Source organism: Primulina tabacum, chromosome 13, assembly GCF_025594145.1.
Source record: "Primulina tabacum isolate GXHZ01 chromosome 13, ASM2559414v2, whole genome shotgun sequence".
Taxonomy (NCBI): Eukaryota; Viridiplantae; Streptophyta; class Magnoliopsida; order Lamiales; family Gesneriaceae; genus Primulina; species Primulina tabacum.
In genome coordinates, this window is record NC_134562.1 from 13,066,267 (window position 1) to 13,086,294 (window position 20,028).

General features: G+C 35.6%; 1 protein-coding gene across 1 annotated transcript; it reads left to right on the forward strand.

Moving 5' to 3' along the window:
- Nucleotides 1-15,126: 15,126 nt before the first annotated feature.
- Nucleotides 15,127-17,647, forward strand: LOC142523429 (uncharacterized). Its single transcript, XM_075627219.1, has 3 exons — nucleotides 15,127-15,229; nucleotides 16,740-17,450; nucleotides 17,555-17,647. The coding sequence occupies exons 2-3, from the start codon at nucleotides 17,087-17,089 to the stop codon at nucleotides 17,578-17,580; spliced, it is 390 nt and encodes a 129-aa protein (XP_075483334.1). The 5' UTR covers nucleotides 15,127-15,229; nucleotides 16,740-17,086; the 3' UTR covers nucleotides 17,581-17,647.
- The last annotated feature ends 2,381 nt before the right edge of the window (nucleotides 17,648-20,028 follow it).

Below are 20,028 nucleotides of genomic sequence, written 5' to 3' on the forward strand. Positions count from 1 at the left end.
CAATGTATCACAATATTGGCGGCTCTGATCCATGTCTCGTTCTCGCTGCATATTCTTTTCTAATAATTTAGTGAAATTCTCAGCAGCTACTGCATCCCAGAACCGTCGTCTATCAAAACTGGCAGTAGATGACTCCGCCATCCCCAGACGGAACATGCTTGCTCTTTTTCTTTGGCGGCATATTTCAATTCAAGATAGACCTCGCTCAACAACAATTTTCAACAACAACGTCTCACACACCATTAGGAAAATAATGCAGCACCCACAATATCAATAAAATCAATCAATTAACAATCCCTTCTAACATACAATAATCCCAATCCAACAATTTCCAACAACAAACGCACTGAGAAAATTCATCGAACACTTTGTGTACGTAATTCAAAACTCAATTCAATCAAATTTCAAGCGTTAAAATCACGAATTACTATCCCAAAGACTGTTACCTTATGCTATGTTAACCAAATTATGCTTCAATCCATCCGGGTGTCGGCTCATTGAAGAACTCTCTTGGAGATTGTTGAGCCAAAGAGGTGCTAGGAGTGAGAAATTTTGGTGGATTTGGGTTGAAGATAATTTGTGTGGTGTATTGTGGTGTTTTGAAGGAAAAAATTGTGGTAGATTTAAGGTGGGAAGCGATTTTCGTAGGTGGTGTAGGAGAGGAGACGCGACGCTTGCTTCTTAGGTTTCTGAAAATAACTCTCGGATCCCTTTTATATATATATATATATATATATATATCACGAACTAGCGCCGCGGTGCTTAAATTTCGGTATCTTTAGCGTCGCGGCGCTAATCCTTCGCATGAAATGGCGCTGCGGCGCTAGTTGGTGGCGCCTAGGTGCTCGACCTTCGTATAAAATTGCGCTGCGGTGCTGGTTGGTGGCGCCTAGGTGCCTGTACCTTCGAGATTAGGAATATTTGAGCTCTTTGCGCACTTCGTTTCAACTTTTACCTGCATAATAAAGTACGTATCAGTGTCCAATCGTCACATGCAGGGTTCAATAACATAAAAATGCAAAAATAAAAATACTATTGAAAATGACTAAAATAACGAAAGCAGTTAAATATACTGGTTGGGTTGCCTCCCAACAAGCGCTTGGTTTAACGTCGTCAGCCCGACTGCCACCAGTTTAAATCAGGTTGATCCGCCCAAAGGGATATTGTCAACATGCCGTACTTCAGTCCCATAATAATGCTTGATCCGTTGTCCATTTACTTTAAACTTTATTCCGTCATTGCACTTTAGCTCAATGACTCCATATGGTTGGACTGATTCTATTGTAAAAGGCCCTGACCATCTTGATTTTAGCTTACTAGGAAATAGTTTGAGGCGTGAATTGAACAACAGTACTTGTTGTCCGGGCTCGAAATTCCGGTGCAAGATATGGTTGTCGTGCCACTTCTTGGTTTTCTCCTTGTAGATCTTTGCATTCTCATAAGCCTCATGTCTGAATTCCTCCATCTCATTCAATTGCAATAGCTGCTGCTCACTAGATGCTTCCATGTCAAAGTCGAGCTTTTTCACTGCCCAAAAGCTCTGTGTTCCAATTCCAGTGGTAAGTGACAGGCCTTACCAAAGACCAACCTATAGGGTGACATCCAAATAGATGTCTTGTACGCAGTTCTGTACGCCCATAAGGCATTATCCAGCTTCAGTGCCCAATCCTTCCGGTTTGTCTTCACCGTTTCTCCAATTTCTGTTTAATCTCCCGACTAGATACTTCGGCTTGTCCATTTGCTTGTGGGTGGTATGCTAGGGTCACCTTATGCTTCACTTCATATTTAGCCAAAAGTGAGTTAAAGATTTTATTACAAAAATGTGTACCTTCATCATTAATTATGGCTCTTGGTGTCCCAAATCTTGTGAAGATGTTCATGTGAACAAACTTAGCAACCACTCGAGCATCATTTGTATTGGTGGCAATTGCTTCCACCCATTTTGACACATAATCCACATCAAGAAAAATATAAGATTGACCAAAAGAAGATGGGAATGGTCCCATGAATTCAATACCCCAAACATCAAAAAGTTCCACTTCCAAAATATTAGTCAATGGAAACTCGTGGCGTCTAGAAATATTGTCAACCCTTTGGCATATATCACATGACTTGGCTAAGGTATAACTATCTTTGAACAAAGTAGGCCAATAAAAACCAGACATAATACCTTTGCTGCTGTTCTTGATGCTCCAAAGTGGCCACCATATGGTGAAGAGTGGCATTGTTCAAGAATAACTTTCGCTTCTTCCTCCCCTATGCATCTTCTAATCATTTGATCAGCACATCTTTTGAAGACATATGGATCATCCCATAGGTAAAATTTTGCATCGTGAAAGAATTTCTTCTTTTGATGAGAAGTCAAATCTGGAGGGAGAGTACCACAAGACAAAAAATTAGCTATATTAGCAAACCAAGGGAGTATAGAATTTACCTCAAACAGCTGTTCATCTGGAAATGTTTCTTTTATGGTTCCTTCATCTTTTTTATCTTCAAGTTCGAGCCTTGACAAGTGGTCAGCCACTTGATTTTCACATCCTTTCCTATCCTTCACTTCAAAGTCAAACTCTTGGAGCAATAAAATCCACCTTATCAAGCGTGGTTTTGCATCCTTCTTGGCAAATAGGTACCGAATAGCTGCATGGTCAGTGAAAACAATTACCTTTGTGCCAACCAAGTAGGGTCTAAACTTGTCAAATGCAAACACTATTGCAAGCATCTCTTTTTCAGTAGTTGTGTAATTTTGCTGGGCAGCATCCATGGTTCGACTTGCATAGTAGATTGATCTAAAAAATTTATCACGCCTTTGGCCCAACACCACACCCACTGCATAATCACTCGCATCGCACATCAACTCGAAGGGCTCCTTCCAATCTGGCACTATCATTATTGGTGCTATCACCAATGCCTTCTTGATCTTCTCAAATGCCTGCAGACAATCATCATCAAAAATAAAAATGGATTCTTTTTCAAGCAAATTACACAAAGGTTTAGTAATCTTAGAAAAATCTTTGATAAATCTACGATAAAACCCGACGTGTCCTAAGAAACTCCTAATCCCTTTGATATTCTTTGGTGGTGGAAGCTTTTCAATTGCAACTACTTTGGTTCTGTCTACCTCTAATCCCTTAGAAGATATTTTATGTCCAAGAACAATACCCTCTTGGACCATAAAATGACACTTCTCCAAATTAAGAACTAAGTTCTTTTCTTGACATCTCTGCAAAACGAGGGAAAGTTTATGTAAACAATGATCAAATGAAGAACCAAATATCGAGAAATCATCCTTGAAGACTTCCATGATGTCTTCCACCATGTCTGCAAATATGGCCATCATACACCTCTGAAAAGTAGCAGGTGCATTGCATAGCCCAAAAGGCATTCTCTTAAAAGCAAACGTGCCATAGAGACATATGAAAGTAGTCTTCTCCTGGTCTTCTGGCGCTATAGCAATTTGGTTATAACCTGAATAACCATCTAAAAAGCAATAATGATAATAACCAACAAGTCTATAAAGCATTTGATCAATAAAAGGTAATGGAAAATGATCTTTACGTGTGGCATTGTTCAATTTCCTATAATCAATACATACTCCCCATCCAATTACGGTACGAGTAGATATTAGTTCATCATTGTCATTCTTTACCACATTCATTCCACCTTTTTTAGGCACTACTTGCACAGGGGACACCCAAATGCTGTCAGAAATAGCATATATAACTCCAGCATTTAACAATTTCAACACTTCATTTTTCACTACCTCCTTCATAGCTGGATTTAGCCTCCTCTGATGATCCACATAAGGAGCATATGACTCCTCCATTAAAATCTTATGCATGCATATGGTGGGACTAATCCCCTTTATATCAGAAATCGACCACCCAAATGCAATTTTAAATTTTCTCAACACTCAACAATTTCTCTTTTTCATCTAAAGTAAGAGAGGAAGAAATAATTACCGGATATGTTGACTTCTCACCCAAGAAAACATAGCAAAGATGGCTTGTCAATTCCTTCAAAACAGGAGATGAAGGTATTATATCTGAACAATTTTCTTCTTCCAACGTCTCCTGTGCGGCTTCCTTCACCTTTGGCAACTCCTCAAGAGCTAAAAGTTGCTCTCTCAATTCCCAATCATCATCATCAACTCTACCGACGGTACTAGAAAGGAATCTTTCTAATGGATCTTCTACTGTATGACCTATACAAATCTCAGCAACACAAGAGTCAATTATATCAATGCTTTTACAAGTACTCACCTCATTTGATCCCTTCATGGCTTGATAGATATTAAAAATGACTGATTCTCCACCAACTCTTAGGGTGAGTTCACCCTTATGTACATCTATCAATGCCCTTCCAATCGCCAGAAAAGGTCTCCCAAAGATTAATTGTAACACCCTCGACCGGTTTTAATAAAATAGCAGCGGAATTTAAAATTTTCCAAAAAGAAAGAAGGATTTAAAATACATGTCAATGTATAATCAAAAGTATATATATGATCAATCAAATGATACAACAAAAATACAAAATATCATTTTTGTGATCATGTCAAAAATGCTATCAAAATAGTTTTCTTCCTTCCTTCTCTATATGCATATGACTCCGGCCCACAATCAACGTCCCGGCCCGTCGCTCTTATCTGCATCACATGAAATAACTGAAATGAGTAAAAAAACTCAGCAAGTGGAACTCTTACATAGCAATGGATACATATATCATACTCTGTAAAACATGACTTTGAAAACATTAAATACCATCAACTCTTGAAACATGAATAACATAACATAATATAACAATAAGATGGTATTTCTCTTTTCTCTGTTGGATTGATATCTATATAGTATCTCTGTCTCTGTACCTATATCCCATCGATATAAATCGATAACTCTGAGGGATATAAGCCTATGGTCGTTGATCAACTAATTGCATGCAATCTATGACTATGTATCTATCAATCCAATAAATCATTTAAACTCTCTCTTTGGCATTAAATCAAACACTTTGAAGACTCTTTTATCTTGTATTCCCTTTTTCACAATTGAGACATTCAATTGCCTCTAATATACAACCAAGTATATCAATACATAATATGAATCAAATGGAAGGGAATAACATGATAAAACCATTGAAACACCATACATATACTATCATGTGAGCACAAGGAATGAAATTCCACTTACAACCAATAGAAACCTTGATTCTATACTCTTGGTTGAATTCCTACAACAATAAACCATGTATTGCACTATTAATAACTTAATAATCACAAACCCATACCATTAAATCCATAAAACCAACACCATCACAAACCCAATACTTCTCCCAACACCAAAACCAAGAAATAAACAAACCCATAAGCTTACCTTAGCTCCTTGAACCCAAAATAATCTCGATCCCACTTCAAATACCCAACAAGATGCTTGAATCAAAGAAATGAGAGAAAGGAAATGGAACCCTAGCTCCCCCCAAGGCTGAAGAATCGAGAATGAAGGGAAAAGAATGAGAAAAAGTGAACCAACTCATGCCTTATATCACTTAAATCCGAAAACACGTTTCTACTGTTCATCGACCGCAGGTGCGCTGCCTCTCCGACCGCGGGTGCGCTATGCTCTCGGCAACTCACCCAAAAATCCACAATTAACGACAGCGGGTGCGCTCTGGTCTCTGCCCTAACACCGCAGGTGCGCTACACCTTGCACCGCAGGTGCGCTATGCCTTCGGCATTCCAACCAAAAATCCAAACATGACGACCGCGGGTGCGGTAACCTTTACACCGCGGGTGTGGTGTGACTTCGGCAATCTCATCAAATATCTGAATTAAAGATCGCGGGTGCACTGTCACCTGAAGCAACCAACAAACTCTATGCAACTAAAATCGAATCGCAACGTTGATACAATACAACTACACAACAACTAATAACAACAATGCTATAAACCATAAATCGCAACTCTTAACATCAAAACTATACTTAAACTCAACCAAATAGTCAATAATCATACGAAATCTTAAACCGTACCGTACACCAGGCTTGGCTATTACATTAATGGGGTTCACGATCCTCTTCCATATCTAAAATCACAAAATCAGCAGGAAAAATAAATTTATCTACTTTTTCCATTACATCCTCAATGATTCCACGTGGATACGTGAGACTTCTGTCTGCAAGCTGTAAGGTGATAGTGGTTGGTTTGACCTCTCCAAACTCCAATTACCTGTAAATAGAAAATGGCATCATATTAATACTTGCTCCTAAATCACATAAAGCTCTACTACATTTAGAACCACCAATAAAGCCAGGAATAGTAAAACTCCCTAGATCTTTTAATTTTTGTGGCAGCTTCTTTTGCAGAATGGCGCTACACTCTTCAGTCAGTTTCACAGTCTCATACTCCTGCAGCTTTCTCTTCTTAGACATCACATCTTTAATGAATTTTGCATAATTCAGAATTTGCTCCAGAGCATCAGCAAATGGTATGTTGATGTGAATTTTCTTAAAAATATTTAAGAACTTTGCAAACTGATCATCCAAATTCTTCTTATTGAACCTTTGAGGATATGGAAGAGTTTGTTTCAATATAGGAGGTCGTTCGACTTCAACTTCAGCTTTGGATCCCTCAGGTTCACCTTTTTCAACTGTCTTCTCATTTTCCACTCTCTCCTTGGGACTTTGTACCTCCAAGACTTTTTCACTTCTCAAAGTGACTGCCTTGCACTGCTCTTTTGGATTCACTTCAGTATTACTTGGAAATTGGCCTCTATTTTGATCTCTCAATGCATTAGCCAATTATCCAATATGTGTTTCCAATGATTTCATTGTGGCACCCATATTTCCTATGTGAGTCTCCATATTATCAAGACGAGACTCAGTCCTTGCCATCATTTTTCCAGATTCAGCAACAAACGTTCCCACTAAAACCTCAAATGAAGGCTTTCCTTCCCCCTTTGATGTATTGAACCCCGGTGGAGGATTCAACACACTTTTATTATTCGCATATGAAAAATTTTCGTGATTTTTTATGTAACGCCCCGAAAATTTAAAGGTCCACGCAAACCACAAGCATGCAGTTATTAAATTACCTTGTATTTTAATTAAATGTTTTAATTGCATTAATTAATTATGTTGTGCATATTTACATGTTTAAAATATATTTTCTTCATAGTTGCATTAAAATGTATTTTTAAAAGGTTATCCAAGTTGCGATCGGGGAACGGAGACCGAAGACTGAAAAACGTATAATGTTTTTATTAAATAATTATTTTTAATTATTTAATATATGGTTGATGGTTTTTCATATTTTTGAAAATAAGGGATTTTGAGATGATTTTATACGCCGGGACGTAAATTTTATCGGTGTTGGTTTTTCAGCTAAAATGCGAGCTTTTTGGCAACCCGGCTAATAAATTCACAAATTTATTTAAACAAAAACTTTGTTAATATTTTATTAAATCTTTATTAAAACTAATGGGCTTAATTTAAAGGCTTAATAGGCCCAAGGCCTAGTTAGTAATTTAATAGATATAAAACACCAAAAACCCTACACAAGCAACACATTCTCACGGCCACACTCTTTTATTTCTGAAAAACTCTCTCCCAAGCAACAAACTCCACGGCACACACTCACAATTTTGGAGGAATAATTCGAAGGGGTCCAAGGAGGAGATAGCCTTGGTTTCGTTCCGTTCTTCGTCGTCAACATTATATCGTGCGTTTAAAACGCAAAGACACGCCATACATCTCCTTTTCTCATCCATCATATCATATTATTGTTTGAATTATTGCATGCATGAAGAACATGAAATATCTTTCAGAATTTTCGGTATATAGCATGTATACATGAGGAAACATGATTTTTGAATCCAATAACTTGTGTATTGTTTGGTTAAGGGGCTGCCATGATTAGGAATTAAAAAGGGGATGTTTTTACATGTTTTAGAGAGTTCTAAACCACACCAATATGCTGCACACGTGAATAGAACAAAAGCTGGAACCAATTTTTTATTATTGTAGCATATGGTATCGGTTGAAGGAAAATTGATGCATGGGGGTGAGTGGCTCGACCAGGCTTGGTGGTTGGGACCTAGGCGTCACGGTTAGGTCATAGGGAGGGTCCTAGAAAGGCTGGGCTCGCGGTAGGTGGCTGGGGAAGAGTCCTTACGTGATAATGGACTCTTCCCGTGCGTGTTTGAGGGTGGCCGAGAATTTCAAGGGGGTGGCTCGGTTGAGGGCTTGGCTAGGGGGGGTCCAAGTGATGGCTCAAGGTGGTTTAGAGTGGGGCGGGGAGGCTAGGGCTCGGTGCTGGCTGCTGCAAGGAGTCCCACGCAAGGTGGACTCTCGCGCACAATATGGGTCGCGCGCGCTGGTGCTGGTGTGCCTTGCTGCTGCGTGGGTACAGGGGCTCGGGGCTGGTTGTTCATGGTCTGGGCATGGTCTGGGGGTGGTCAGGGACCGGTGGGCTTGATGTGGCTCGGCAGGATGTGTCCTAGTGTCAATAGGAATCTATAGGCGTGAGTTCTAGGATAGTGCAGAATTGGGTCAAGTTCAGTAGGCTTTTTGAGCGGGTTAGGGTCGTGTTTTTTGGGCTGGGCTTGGTCAGTAGGGTCCCTAGATGGGTTGGCTAGGTTTTGGCTCAAGGTGGCTCGGGCGTGGCTCGAGTAAATTAGAAGATGGCTCGGTGTGTTCGATAAGGTGTAAATTTGGAATTTAATTAGACTAAAATTGAATCCATGGGTCCACGGGGGTGGCTCATGACTTGGAAGGGTAGAATAAATCATAAAAATGTTATGTTTAAAATTTGGGATCAAAATAATGAGTTTTGGATTTATTCGGGATTTAATCGCTGCACGAAACGCTAATTAACGAATTAATTGAAATGCCTAGTTTTAAGCTTTATAAAATTATTAAAAATTATATTTAAGCTTAAATAATTATTATAAGTCTAAGTTTTTAATATGGGAATTTATATTGAAGTTTGGTTTAATTCGGGACTAAAACGCATTAATACGTCACATTTAAATATTAATTTAAAAGTTCTCGATTTAAGCTAAATAAAATTATGTCAATTTTAATTTAGGCTTAAATAATTATTTGGGACATGTTAGAGTCAATGAATTCAAGAAAAAGTCAAAGTCGAGAAATTTTACGTCCAGGGGTAAAACAATCTTTTTACACCTAATAATTAGTAGACGTCATGGCAGTGCCCTGAATGCTGTTTCATGTGATAATATGATTATTTTCTATAGTTACGGATGTTTATGGAATTTTTATGTTAAAATGATATTTTAAACGTTTATGGGATTTTATATGTTAAAATGCTATTTTAAATATTTATGGAATTTTATATATTTATGATTTAAGATGTCAAAATGTTATTTTAAATATTTTGAGGTTAATGTCATTTTAAATGTTTATGAAATGTTCATGATTAAATTATGATTTTTAAATGTCTATGGGATTTTTATGATTTAATGTTGACATTTAAAAGACATGTTGCATGCTTGGTTTCAAAAATAAAAATATATATTATGCACGATTTTATAAAGTGATGAGAATGTAAAAGGTTGAATGAAGTGAAGTGATTGTGACTAATTCACTAATATAGGAGATATCGTGAGGGCGACGATCGTGTTTCCATTATTACGAATATGAGGATATGATGTTTGAGGTAAGAATGGGAATATCGTGAGGGGAGAAGGCCCCAGAGGGAGCCCATTTATGGGAGAAGGCCCTAGAAGGAGCCCCGACGATCGTATTTCTATTCGATGAGGATAGGCCATGGCCCAATTGACCGGTGAGAGTGTTGCTGGTGTCCCCCGCCGCCCAGTACTGCGGTTTCATGTAGATGGATCCATCGACTTTTGAGGTTTGAGAAAAGTCAAAATTAACGATCTGAATTCAACAAAGGAAAAGGAAAAGAAAAAAATGTTTATGATCATGAAAAATGTTTATGTTATGCCATGTTAAGGAAAAAGAAAATGTTAAGGTTTATGTTATGCATGTCATGAAAATGTTTATACTTAAAGTTGATGCATCGTTATGAAAATGTTTCTATTTAAAGTTCATACATCATAAAAAGGTTTACGAAAATGTTCATGTTTGAAGTTTATGCATCTTCATTAAAACGATATTTTAAGTACAAGTATTTTTCACTGTTATATGTTGACTGTATTACGTATTACTTGTTACCAAGATTATGGTGTGTTGAGTCTTTAGACTCACTAGGTGTGATGGATGCAGGTAAGGTTGAGGGGAGGTCTTGACAGGTGATTTGACTGCACTGAAGGCGCACACAACCCGAGGGCCAGCGCTTCTACTTTTTCCGCATTTACGATTTATAGATCACGATTTATGCTAAAGATTTTAATACTATTTATTTATGTTTTGAGATATTTTTGAGAGGTTTAGTATGAGATATACTTTTCAAATATTATTGCTTTTTAGGTTTGGTAAACCAGTTGACGATTTCATTTTATGATTATTTCACTGGATTTTTAAAGTGCTAGTTGGATGATGTTTTATTTTAAAGGGAAAAATATTTTATAAAAATACTTTCAGGAGGTTTATGTATATGGCCGAAAATTGAGTTTTTTTTTTAAAAAAAATTTCTAGTACTTTTTAAGCTATAAAAGGGCAGACGTTTCAGTTGGTATAAGAGCAAAGGTCCTGTAAAGGGTTGTGCCCCGTCAGCGCCGGAAAGATCAGTCGTCAAGCCTCAAACTTGTAAGTTTTACATGCTTTATATTATTTTATGATGTTACCTGCATAAGTACATGAATTATATCTTCACGTCACATGTTTAATAGCTTTATGATAATTTATGATTTATATGCTTCATGATTTTTATACGTGATACGATATGAAATAAGAAATTATTTGATTTCAACACATGTTGGCTTCTAGGTGGAATTGGACTATGTTGATTTTTGGGTTTTAGTATTGACATTCTACTTTTTGGGCCATAAGTTAATCGTGAATATTATGAATGCTTTTTGGGACACGTAGATTTTCTAAGAAAATACTGATGACTCTTGGGTATTAGTTGAATTAATTTTTGGGAATTACTCATAAGTTATAAAGATTCGAGGATTTGTAACGACTTCGGGAGTAAAAAAATATATAAATTGGGATTTTAAGTTTTGATGAAAGGTAAATTAGGTTATAGCAAATGATTTTGGGTAAATAAGTTTAAATTATCGAAATTTATGTTATGGGAAACCCGTAGAGGAGAATTAAGAACGTTAAGAACTTATGGGTTAATTGTAAGATTTTCAAAATTAAGGACCAATTAGGATGATTTTTGAGGAAATTAAGAATTGATTTTGCAATTTTTAAGTAATTTTGATATTAGTTTAGCAATAACTGAGGATCGAATGGGTTAATTGATAAGGGTTTTCGAGGATTTAGACTTTTAAAAATATTTAGAACCTTGTGATATCTTAGTTAAAGTGTTATAAGGAATGTTAATCAAGGGTTTTTAATGATGAATCGATATCATGCTTGAAAAATCTAAATGTTAGCGGATGTGTTTGGAATTTTAAGATTGAAATATGATAAGCTAATAAACATTTTGGGTATAATATAAGGAAAATAATATACGATAAGTATGGTCAACTATCTTTTAATATTGGGAATTGTAAGAAAAATTGAAATTCGAGGTTACAATAGTAACACCACTAAGTCATTATGGGTTTTTTAAGTTGCACTTGCAAATAAGGATTTAGAAGAAAAATTAATTGAGATCAAGGAGACGTAAGGACCTTCTAGATTTTAAGTTTTATCAGAGTAGCGCAGTGGAAGCGTGGATTTTATGGATACTAGAATTTAGTCTAAACTTTGGGTTATTAAGGATAAACGAATTTCGAGGATGAAATTCAATTTAAGGGGGGAAGATTGTAACGCCCCGAAAATTTAAAGGTCCACGCAAACTACATTCATGCAATTATTAAATTACCTTGTATTTTAATTAAATATTTTAATTGCATTAATTAATTATGTTGTGCATATTTACATGTTTAAAATATATTTTCTTCATGGTTGCATTAAAATATATTTTTAAAAGGTTATCCAAGTTGCGATCGAGGAACGGAGACCGAAGGCTGAAAAACGTAAAATGTTTTTATTAAATAATTATTTTTAATTATTTAAAATATGGTTGATGATTTTTCATATTTTTGAAAATAAGGGGTTTTGAGATGATTTTATACGCCGGGACGTAAATTTTATCGGTGTTGGTTTTTCAACTAAAATGCGAGCTTTTTGGCAACCCGGCTAATAAATTCACAAATTTATTTGAACAAAAACTTTGTTAATATTTTATTAAATCCTAATTAAAACTAATGGGATTAATTTAAAGGCTTAATAGGCCTAAGGCCTAGTTAGTAATTTAATTAGTGTATTTAATAGATATAAAACACCAAAAACCCTACACAAGCAACACATTCTCACGGCCACACTCTTTTATTTTTGAAAAACTCTCTCCCAAGCAACAAACTCCACGGCACACACTCACAATTTTAGAGGAATAATTCGAAGGGGTCCAAGGAGGAGATAGCCTAGGTTTCGTTCCGTTCTTCGTCGTCAACGTTATATCTTGCGTTTAAAACACAAAAGCACGCCATACATCTCCTTTTCTCATCCATCATATCATATTATTGTTTGAATTATTGCATGCATGAAGAACATGAAATATCTTTCAGAATTTTCGGTATATGGCATGTATACATGAGGAAACATGATTTTTGAATCCAATAACTTGTGTATTGTTTGGTTAAGGGGCTGGCATGATTAGGAATTAAAAAGGGGATGTTTTTACCTGTTTTATAGAGTTCTAAACCACACCAATATGCTGCACACGTGAATAGAACAAAAGCGGGAACCAATTGTTTATTATTGTAGCATATGGGATCGGTTGAAGGAAAATTGATGCATGGGGGTGAGTGGCTCGACCAGGCTTGGTGGTTGGGACCTAGGCGTCATGGTTAGGTCGTAGGGAGGGTCCTAGAAAGGCTGGGCTCGCGGTAGGTGGCTGGGGAAGAGTCCTTACGTGATAAGGGACTCTTCTCGTGCGTGTTTGAGGTGGCCGAGAATTTCAAGAGGGTGGCTCGGTTGATGTCTTGGCTAGGGGGGTGTCCAGGCGATGGATCAAGGTGGTTCAGAGTGGGGCCGGGAGGTGAGGGCTCGGTGCTGGCTGCTGCAAGGAGTCCCACGCAAGGTTGACTCTTGCGCACAATATGGGTCACGTGCGCTGGTGCTGGTTTGCCTGGCTGCTGCTGTTGGGATTTGTGCCCAAAAACAAATGTTTTTAATAAATGTGAGAAATATTTCAATATTGTTTTTGCATGCATATTTTTTGATGCTTTATAAATATCTGGAATCCCAAGATTATTATTATGTGATTTTAAATATTTGTATATAAGTGTTATATACAAGAGGATAATATTTAAAATATAATGATCTAAATTTGTCCGCAATTAAAAATTAAAGTTGGGATCTTTAATTTAAAATTGTTAGCGTGGTTCATTTTAGAATGATCTTATCCGGATTATTATTAATGATTTTATTATGAAAACGCTTTATATAATTTGATTATATAGGATTAGAGCATGATTAATTTTGAATCTCTTTAAATTTCCGTATCACATTGAGATTTCAATATTAATCAATGATGGTCATATATGAGTCGATCTTAATTCTGAGTAATTAATAAACTCCTATTTATGATATTGTGTTTTTTTACATATCGAGTAATGACACAAATTATATGGTGTCAAAGTTCTTGATACATTGAAAATACAATAAAATAAATAGCTGGGAATATTAATATACAAGAGGAAATCCATTCTTTCGTAAAAGAAGATAGATAAATGGTTCCCTTAAGTGTTGATTCGGTACTTGAATAATAAGAGCGCTCAATTTATGATTAGATCATAAACATATTATTCATTAGAGAATCAATTGGACTTAAGAAAAAAGATATAATTAAAGAGGTTAAGCGGAAATTACCTAACTTTAATTATGGACAATTTATGGAGGATTGATTCACATGTAGTGACTATATCAATGGACTATTCATTTTTGTTGAGTAATTTTATATCTATTTTTCAAGAGTGCAATTCCAAGTTTATAGTGGAATAACTTTGGAATTAATAAAATTAATATATGTAAATTAAAGAGTTTAATTTATTATCAATTTTATTGGAGCTTGAAATTATAGGTCCATAGTTCCCCATGCCATCTCCGATTTACTTCGAACACTTATGATAAATAATATATTTATCAACTTAAAATTTTTGAATTTTAAGTCATTGCTCAATTTCAATTTATTTGGAAAATCGTAAAGAAATTTTTTTTCTTTTGCGATACTTTTATCTCATCTCAATCAATTAATTTTGAATTAATTGTCAAACAATAATTTGTGATAGAGATCACAAAAGGATATACATTCTTAATATTTAATTTTGAATTATTAATATCAATTATTTTCTCTTTGAAATATTTATTAGATAAATATTTGAGAAACTATTTTTGAATTATGATGGAGATGAGATCTTTCATGATTTATGGTGATCCTTGTGATATATATATATATATATATAGAGCAATGATACTCTGCATACTCTTTTCCTGCACACCTGTGGGCGCCTACCTACGTGGTACGCCCTCAACCACACAAATTTTTTTTTTGTTTTTTTTAAAAAAAACATGACCAATCATGCACCGCCTCGTAGACGGTTCTCATGATACCCTGCACATCTGGTGTGCAGGGTAACAAATTCGTGTATATATATATATATATATATATATATATAAAGGATAAAGAATGATATATATAATATAATAAGATTGACTGGTGGAGGAGATAAGATCTCCTCCACTTCAATCACGTTAGTCACTTCCCTCTTTTGAGGGAAGTGATATCAAATTTAAATAAAAAGTTGTTTCTATATCATACATAGAAGATATGATTTTGGGATGAGATATCTTAACAAATTGAGAGATAATGTACACAGTAATATTTTTCTTTTCATTTTTCTCAATGGTTGAGTTTTATAAATAGAGAAATATATCGGTGTACGTAAGTTATAGAAAGAAAAAAAAAGGAGGAGCAATACAGAAACATACCAAAAGATTTTTGGTGACGCCCACACGTCAGTTCGTTTGTTCGAGAGAGTAGGCATGGAAGAATTACGGTGTCTTAACTCATAGTATTCCAATCTCTTTCAACAAAGGTATATTCTATCTCTTGTTGATTATTTATTAAATTAATATAGGTATTGATCGTTCTAACATTTTGGTGGAAAATGTTGTTTTATTCGATTCGATCTATGCCAAGCTTCCGCAAAATATAATTTTTTTTTAAATTCGGTTTCAGAAACCAACAATTGGTATCAGAGCGGTCAATACTCTATACTAATTTAATTTTATTATATAGAGATCTTTTTTCGTTTTCTCTCTATTTCGGATTCACTCATGTGTATTTACCTTTGGTTGGTCTATATAGTCTACTGGTGTACGTATGTGCTTTTCCTGTAATTAGCATGATTAATTCCTTTTCTCCCTTCAATTTGATTGTTACATTCATGTTGATGTATGGACTGATCAATAAATATTATTAATTTAATTGTTAAACTTCAATAATTGTCATTATTGATTTATATTTTAAAATGTTTAGAATTTAATTTAAATATTAAATATCGACCATGTTTTTTCTGTAGTGTTATCTCGCACAACAAATTGTGAATTTGTTTTTCCTATCTCGGTTTCCTTTGTCACGTGCATGATATATTTAATACTCATGATGATTGATCTGATGTGTTCAAGGCATGTGCATATTTTTTTTTAAATTATTCTTGTACTACTTGTGTTGCCTTTTACGTGCACATCATATTTATAATTTTAAATTGTTTAAAATTAAAGGACTTTACAATTTAAAATGTTTAAATTGATTAAAAGTTTTATAAAATAAGAGTTATTTTATAAACTGTATATTAGTGGTTTAAAATGTTTAAATTCACTATTTATTATAAAATAAGAGTTATTTTATAAATCAAATACATTTTTGTAAAATAATGAGCGGAAGTGGGTAATATGACAATATTAACCTTTGGTCTCCACCGTTAGAACAACACCGTGAGTTTTTTGTAGCGCTTCGAGACGTTTTTATTATGTCCTCCCTACGGAGGGTGTCTACAAATTACAATAGCAAGGTTGTTTTCCATGAGATAAGATTTTAAAATGTATTTTAGTTTTGACCTACCCTACGGAGGCAATTACTAAATTAAGTTTTAAAATCTGATACGGTGGGTTACATTCATAAAAAAGGTGATTAAATTAGTTAATTATCTTTTTGACTAAAATTTATAAGAAATTAAAAGATGCTAGAAATATGAGATATTTTAGATAGCATTTATTAATTGAGAAAGTCTTATTATAGTTAGCAATTTTTGATCTACTCTACGGCGGCATTTAATTGTGGTGATTATAATTCTTTAAGACTCAAGTAACATGTTTTGTGTATTATCATGTGCTTTTATGCATTCTATTTACTTTGTCTTTAAATTATTTTGTGATATTTATGCAACTGCACATTGAAAATATTTCTCACTTTTTTCAACAAATATGTCAAATCCTATTATTCTTCTTCTTGCATCGCAAGTTTTGACTGGTGAAAATTTTTCTAAATGGAAAAGCAACATGAATATCCTCTTGATCAATGAAAGTTACCATTTTGTCCTCAAGGAGGATTGTCCTCCAGTGCCTCCAGCTAATGCTTCAAGGACTGTGTCACAAGCATATAACAATTGGATTGTTGCAAACAACAAGGCACGTTGCTACCTGTTAGCAGCAATGAATGAAGTGCTTAGAGCTAAGCATGAAGCCTTTGAGACTGCTAATGAGATCATGGAATCTCTACAACAAATGTTTGGACGTCCATCTGAACAAGCACGCTATGAAGCTGTGAAAGCAGTTATGAACTGCAAGATGAAGAATGGTTCTTCAGTTCGTGAGCATGTGTTGAAAATGATTAATTATTTCAATGATGCTGATATCAATGGTGCGAACATTGAAGAAAAACTCAAGTTGCCATGATCCTAGAGACACTTTCTCCTGCTTTTCTCCAATTTAGGACAAACTATGTTATGAATCATAGGGCATGTAATATGACAGAACTCCTAAATGAGCTGCAAAGTTATGAATCTCTGATATATGATAACAATGGCAAGGCAAATGTTGCCGAAGCTAATGTGGCTGTGGGAAAGGCTTCTTCTTCTAAGAATAAAAAGAAGAAAAATGTGGGAAAGTTTAAGGGCAAGAAAAGGATTCAAAAGAAGAATTGGAAGGGTGTTGAACCCAAACCAAAGGGAAAATGTTTCCATTGCAACGTGGATGGCCATTGGAAAAGGAACTGTAAGAAGTACCTTGATGAACTGAAACAAAAGAAGAAACAAGGTAAATTAGATTTACTAGTCATGGAAACATGCTTTGTTGAGAATGATTTCTCAAGCTGGATAATTGATCCGGGAGCATCTAACCATGTTTGTGTTTCTTTGCAGATGCTGGAGTCGTCCAGGGATCTTGATGAGGGAGCTTTCATGATGAGAGTAGGCAATGGGGAAAGATTATCAGCGACGACAGTTGGGACAGTGAGACTGTCCTTTAAGAATAATAAATATTTGATTTTGAATAATGTTTATTTTATTCCTGGTTTCCAACGCAATTTAATTTCAGTTTCGAAGTTGCATGAACAATTTATTTCTGTTTCAATTAATAAGAATGGTATGAATATTTGTTCTGGTTATGTTGAGAATGGTCTATTTTTTATTAAGCCAATTTCACATAATTTACTTCAAACTGAAATGTTCAAAGTCGCTGAACCAACCCCTAAGAGAAGAAAAATTTCTGATGAAAATAATGATACATATTTGTGGCATTTAAGGCTTGGTCATATCAATGTAGAAAGGATAGAAAGACTAGTAAAGGATGGTCCTTTGAAAGAGTTAAAACTTAGTACTCTACCAGTCTGTGAATCCTTTCTTGAAGGAAAGATGACCAAAAGACAATTTTTGGCAAAAGGTGCTAGAGCTAAAACACCTCTGGATATTATACATTCCGATGTATGTGGACCTTTGAATGTCAAAGCAAGAGGAGGTTATGAATATTTCATCACTTTCATTGATGATTATTCAAGATACGGATATGCATATTTAATGCAAAGAAAGTCCGAAACTTTTGAAAAGTTCAAACAATTCCGTGCTGAAGTAGAAAATCAACTCGGCAAGTCAATCAAGACTCTTCGATCAGATCGAGGAGGAGAATACATGGATTATGAATTCAAGAACCACTTGATTGAAAATGGAATATTGTCACAACTCACGGCACCTGGAACACCACAACAGAATGGTGTAGCCGAAAGAAGAAATCGAGCTTTGCTCGACATGATGAGATCAATGTTAAGTTATTCTTCCCTGCCTAACTCATTTTGGGGTTATGCACTGGATACAGCATTATACATTTTGAATATCGTTCCATCTAAGTCAATCCCTAAAACTCCCCTAGAGTTGTGGAATGGTCACAAATCTAGTTTGAGACACATCCGCATGTGGGGGTATCCTGCACATGTGCTAAGGGGAAAGACTGGAAAATTGGAACCTCGTTCAGAAGTGTGTATTTTTGTAGGATATCCCAAAGGTACAAGAGGAGGTCTGTTTTATAATGCTACTGAAAACAAAGTGTTTGTATCGACAAATGCTACTTTTCTTGAGCATAAATACATTGCATATTTCAAACCCAGAAGTAAAGTAGTTCTGGAAGAGTTGTTGGCTGATGAGATTAGCCCCATACCAACAAAAGTTGTTGAATAAGAAAGGATGGAGACCAATACTCAAGGTCCAACACCCACGCCTCCACCATGACATAGTGAAAGGGAAATAAGATTGCCTATTCGCTATCGTGAAATAGGTGAAGCACAAGTTGCAGTCACTGATGGAGGTGACGATGATCCATTGACATATAAGATGGCAATGGTTGATGTTGATCAAGAAAAATGGCAAGAAGCTATGAAACTCGAAATGGAGTCTATGTACTTGAATTCGGTCTGGATACTTGTAGATCAACCTGAAGGTATTAAGCCTATTGGTAAAAAATGGATCTACAAGAAAAAGAGAGGGCCCGATGGGAAAGTCGGGACTTTCAAGGCTAGATTAGTGGCAAAGGGTTTTACCCAAAAAGAAGGAGTAGACTATGAGGATACTTTCTCTCCAGTTAGCATGCTAAAATCTATCCGGATTCTCTTATCCATTGCTGCTCATTATGATTATGAGATATGGCAAATGGACGTTAAGACGGCTTTCCTGAATGGTCATCTTGAGGAAACCATTTATATGGCACAACCAGAAGGTTTCGTAGTTAAAGGCCAAGAGCAGAAAGTCTGCCAGCTGCAAAGATCTATTTATGGACTTAAGCAGGCTTCTAGATCATGGAACATAAAATTTGATGAAGCTATAAAATCTTATGGTTTTCAACAAAATATAGGTGAACCTTGTGTATACAAGAAAATCGAAGGACAAAAGGTGGTCTTCTTAGTTCTTTATGTAGATGATATTTTGCTCATTGGGAATGATGTGGAAATTTTATCTAGCATAAAGAATTGGCTAGCCAGCAAATTCCAAATGAAAGATTTGGGAGAAGCAAGTTACATTCTTGGGATTAAGATTATTCGAGATCGGAAAAATAAACTTGTGGCATTGTCTCAAGCATCATACATTGACAAGGTGCTTGTCAGATTTGCGATGCAAAACTCCAAGAAAGGAAGCTTGCCTTCTAGACATGGGGTTCATCTCTCAAAAGAGCAATGTCCCAGAACACAGCAAGAAGAAGAGAAAATGAGACGGATTCCCTATGCATCAGCAGTTGGTAGTCTCATATATGCAATGTTGTGTACAAGACCCGAAATATGCTTTGCAGTGGGAGTGGTTAGTCGATATCAGTCAGATCCAGGATTAGATCATTGGGTTGCAGTGAAACATAT

Bases quoted from the DNA above. Each gene is read 5' to 3' on its own strand.
- LOC142523429 (XM_075627219.1), top strand. From the start codon at position 17,087: ATGATCCTAGAGACACTTTCTCCTGCTTTTCTCCAATTTAGGACAAAC. The intron at 17,451-17,554 runs GTAAATTAGATT...GTTTCTTTGCAG, and splicing joins GAAACAAAAGAAGAAACAAG to ATGCTGGAGTCGTCCAGGGA.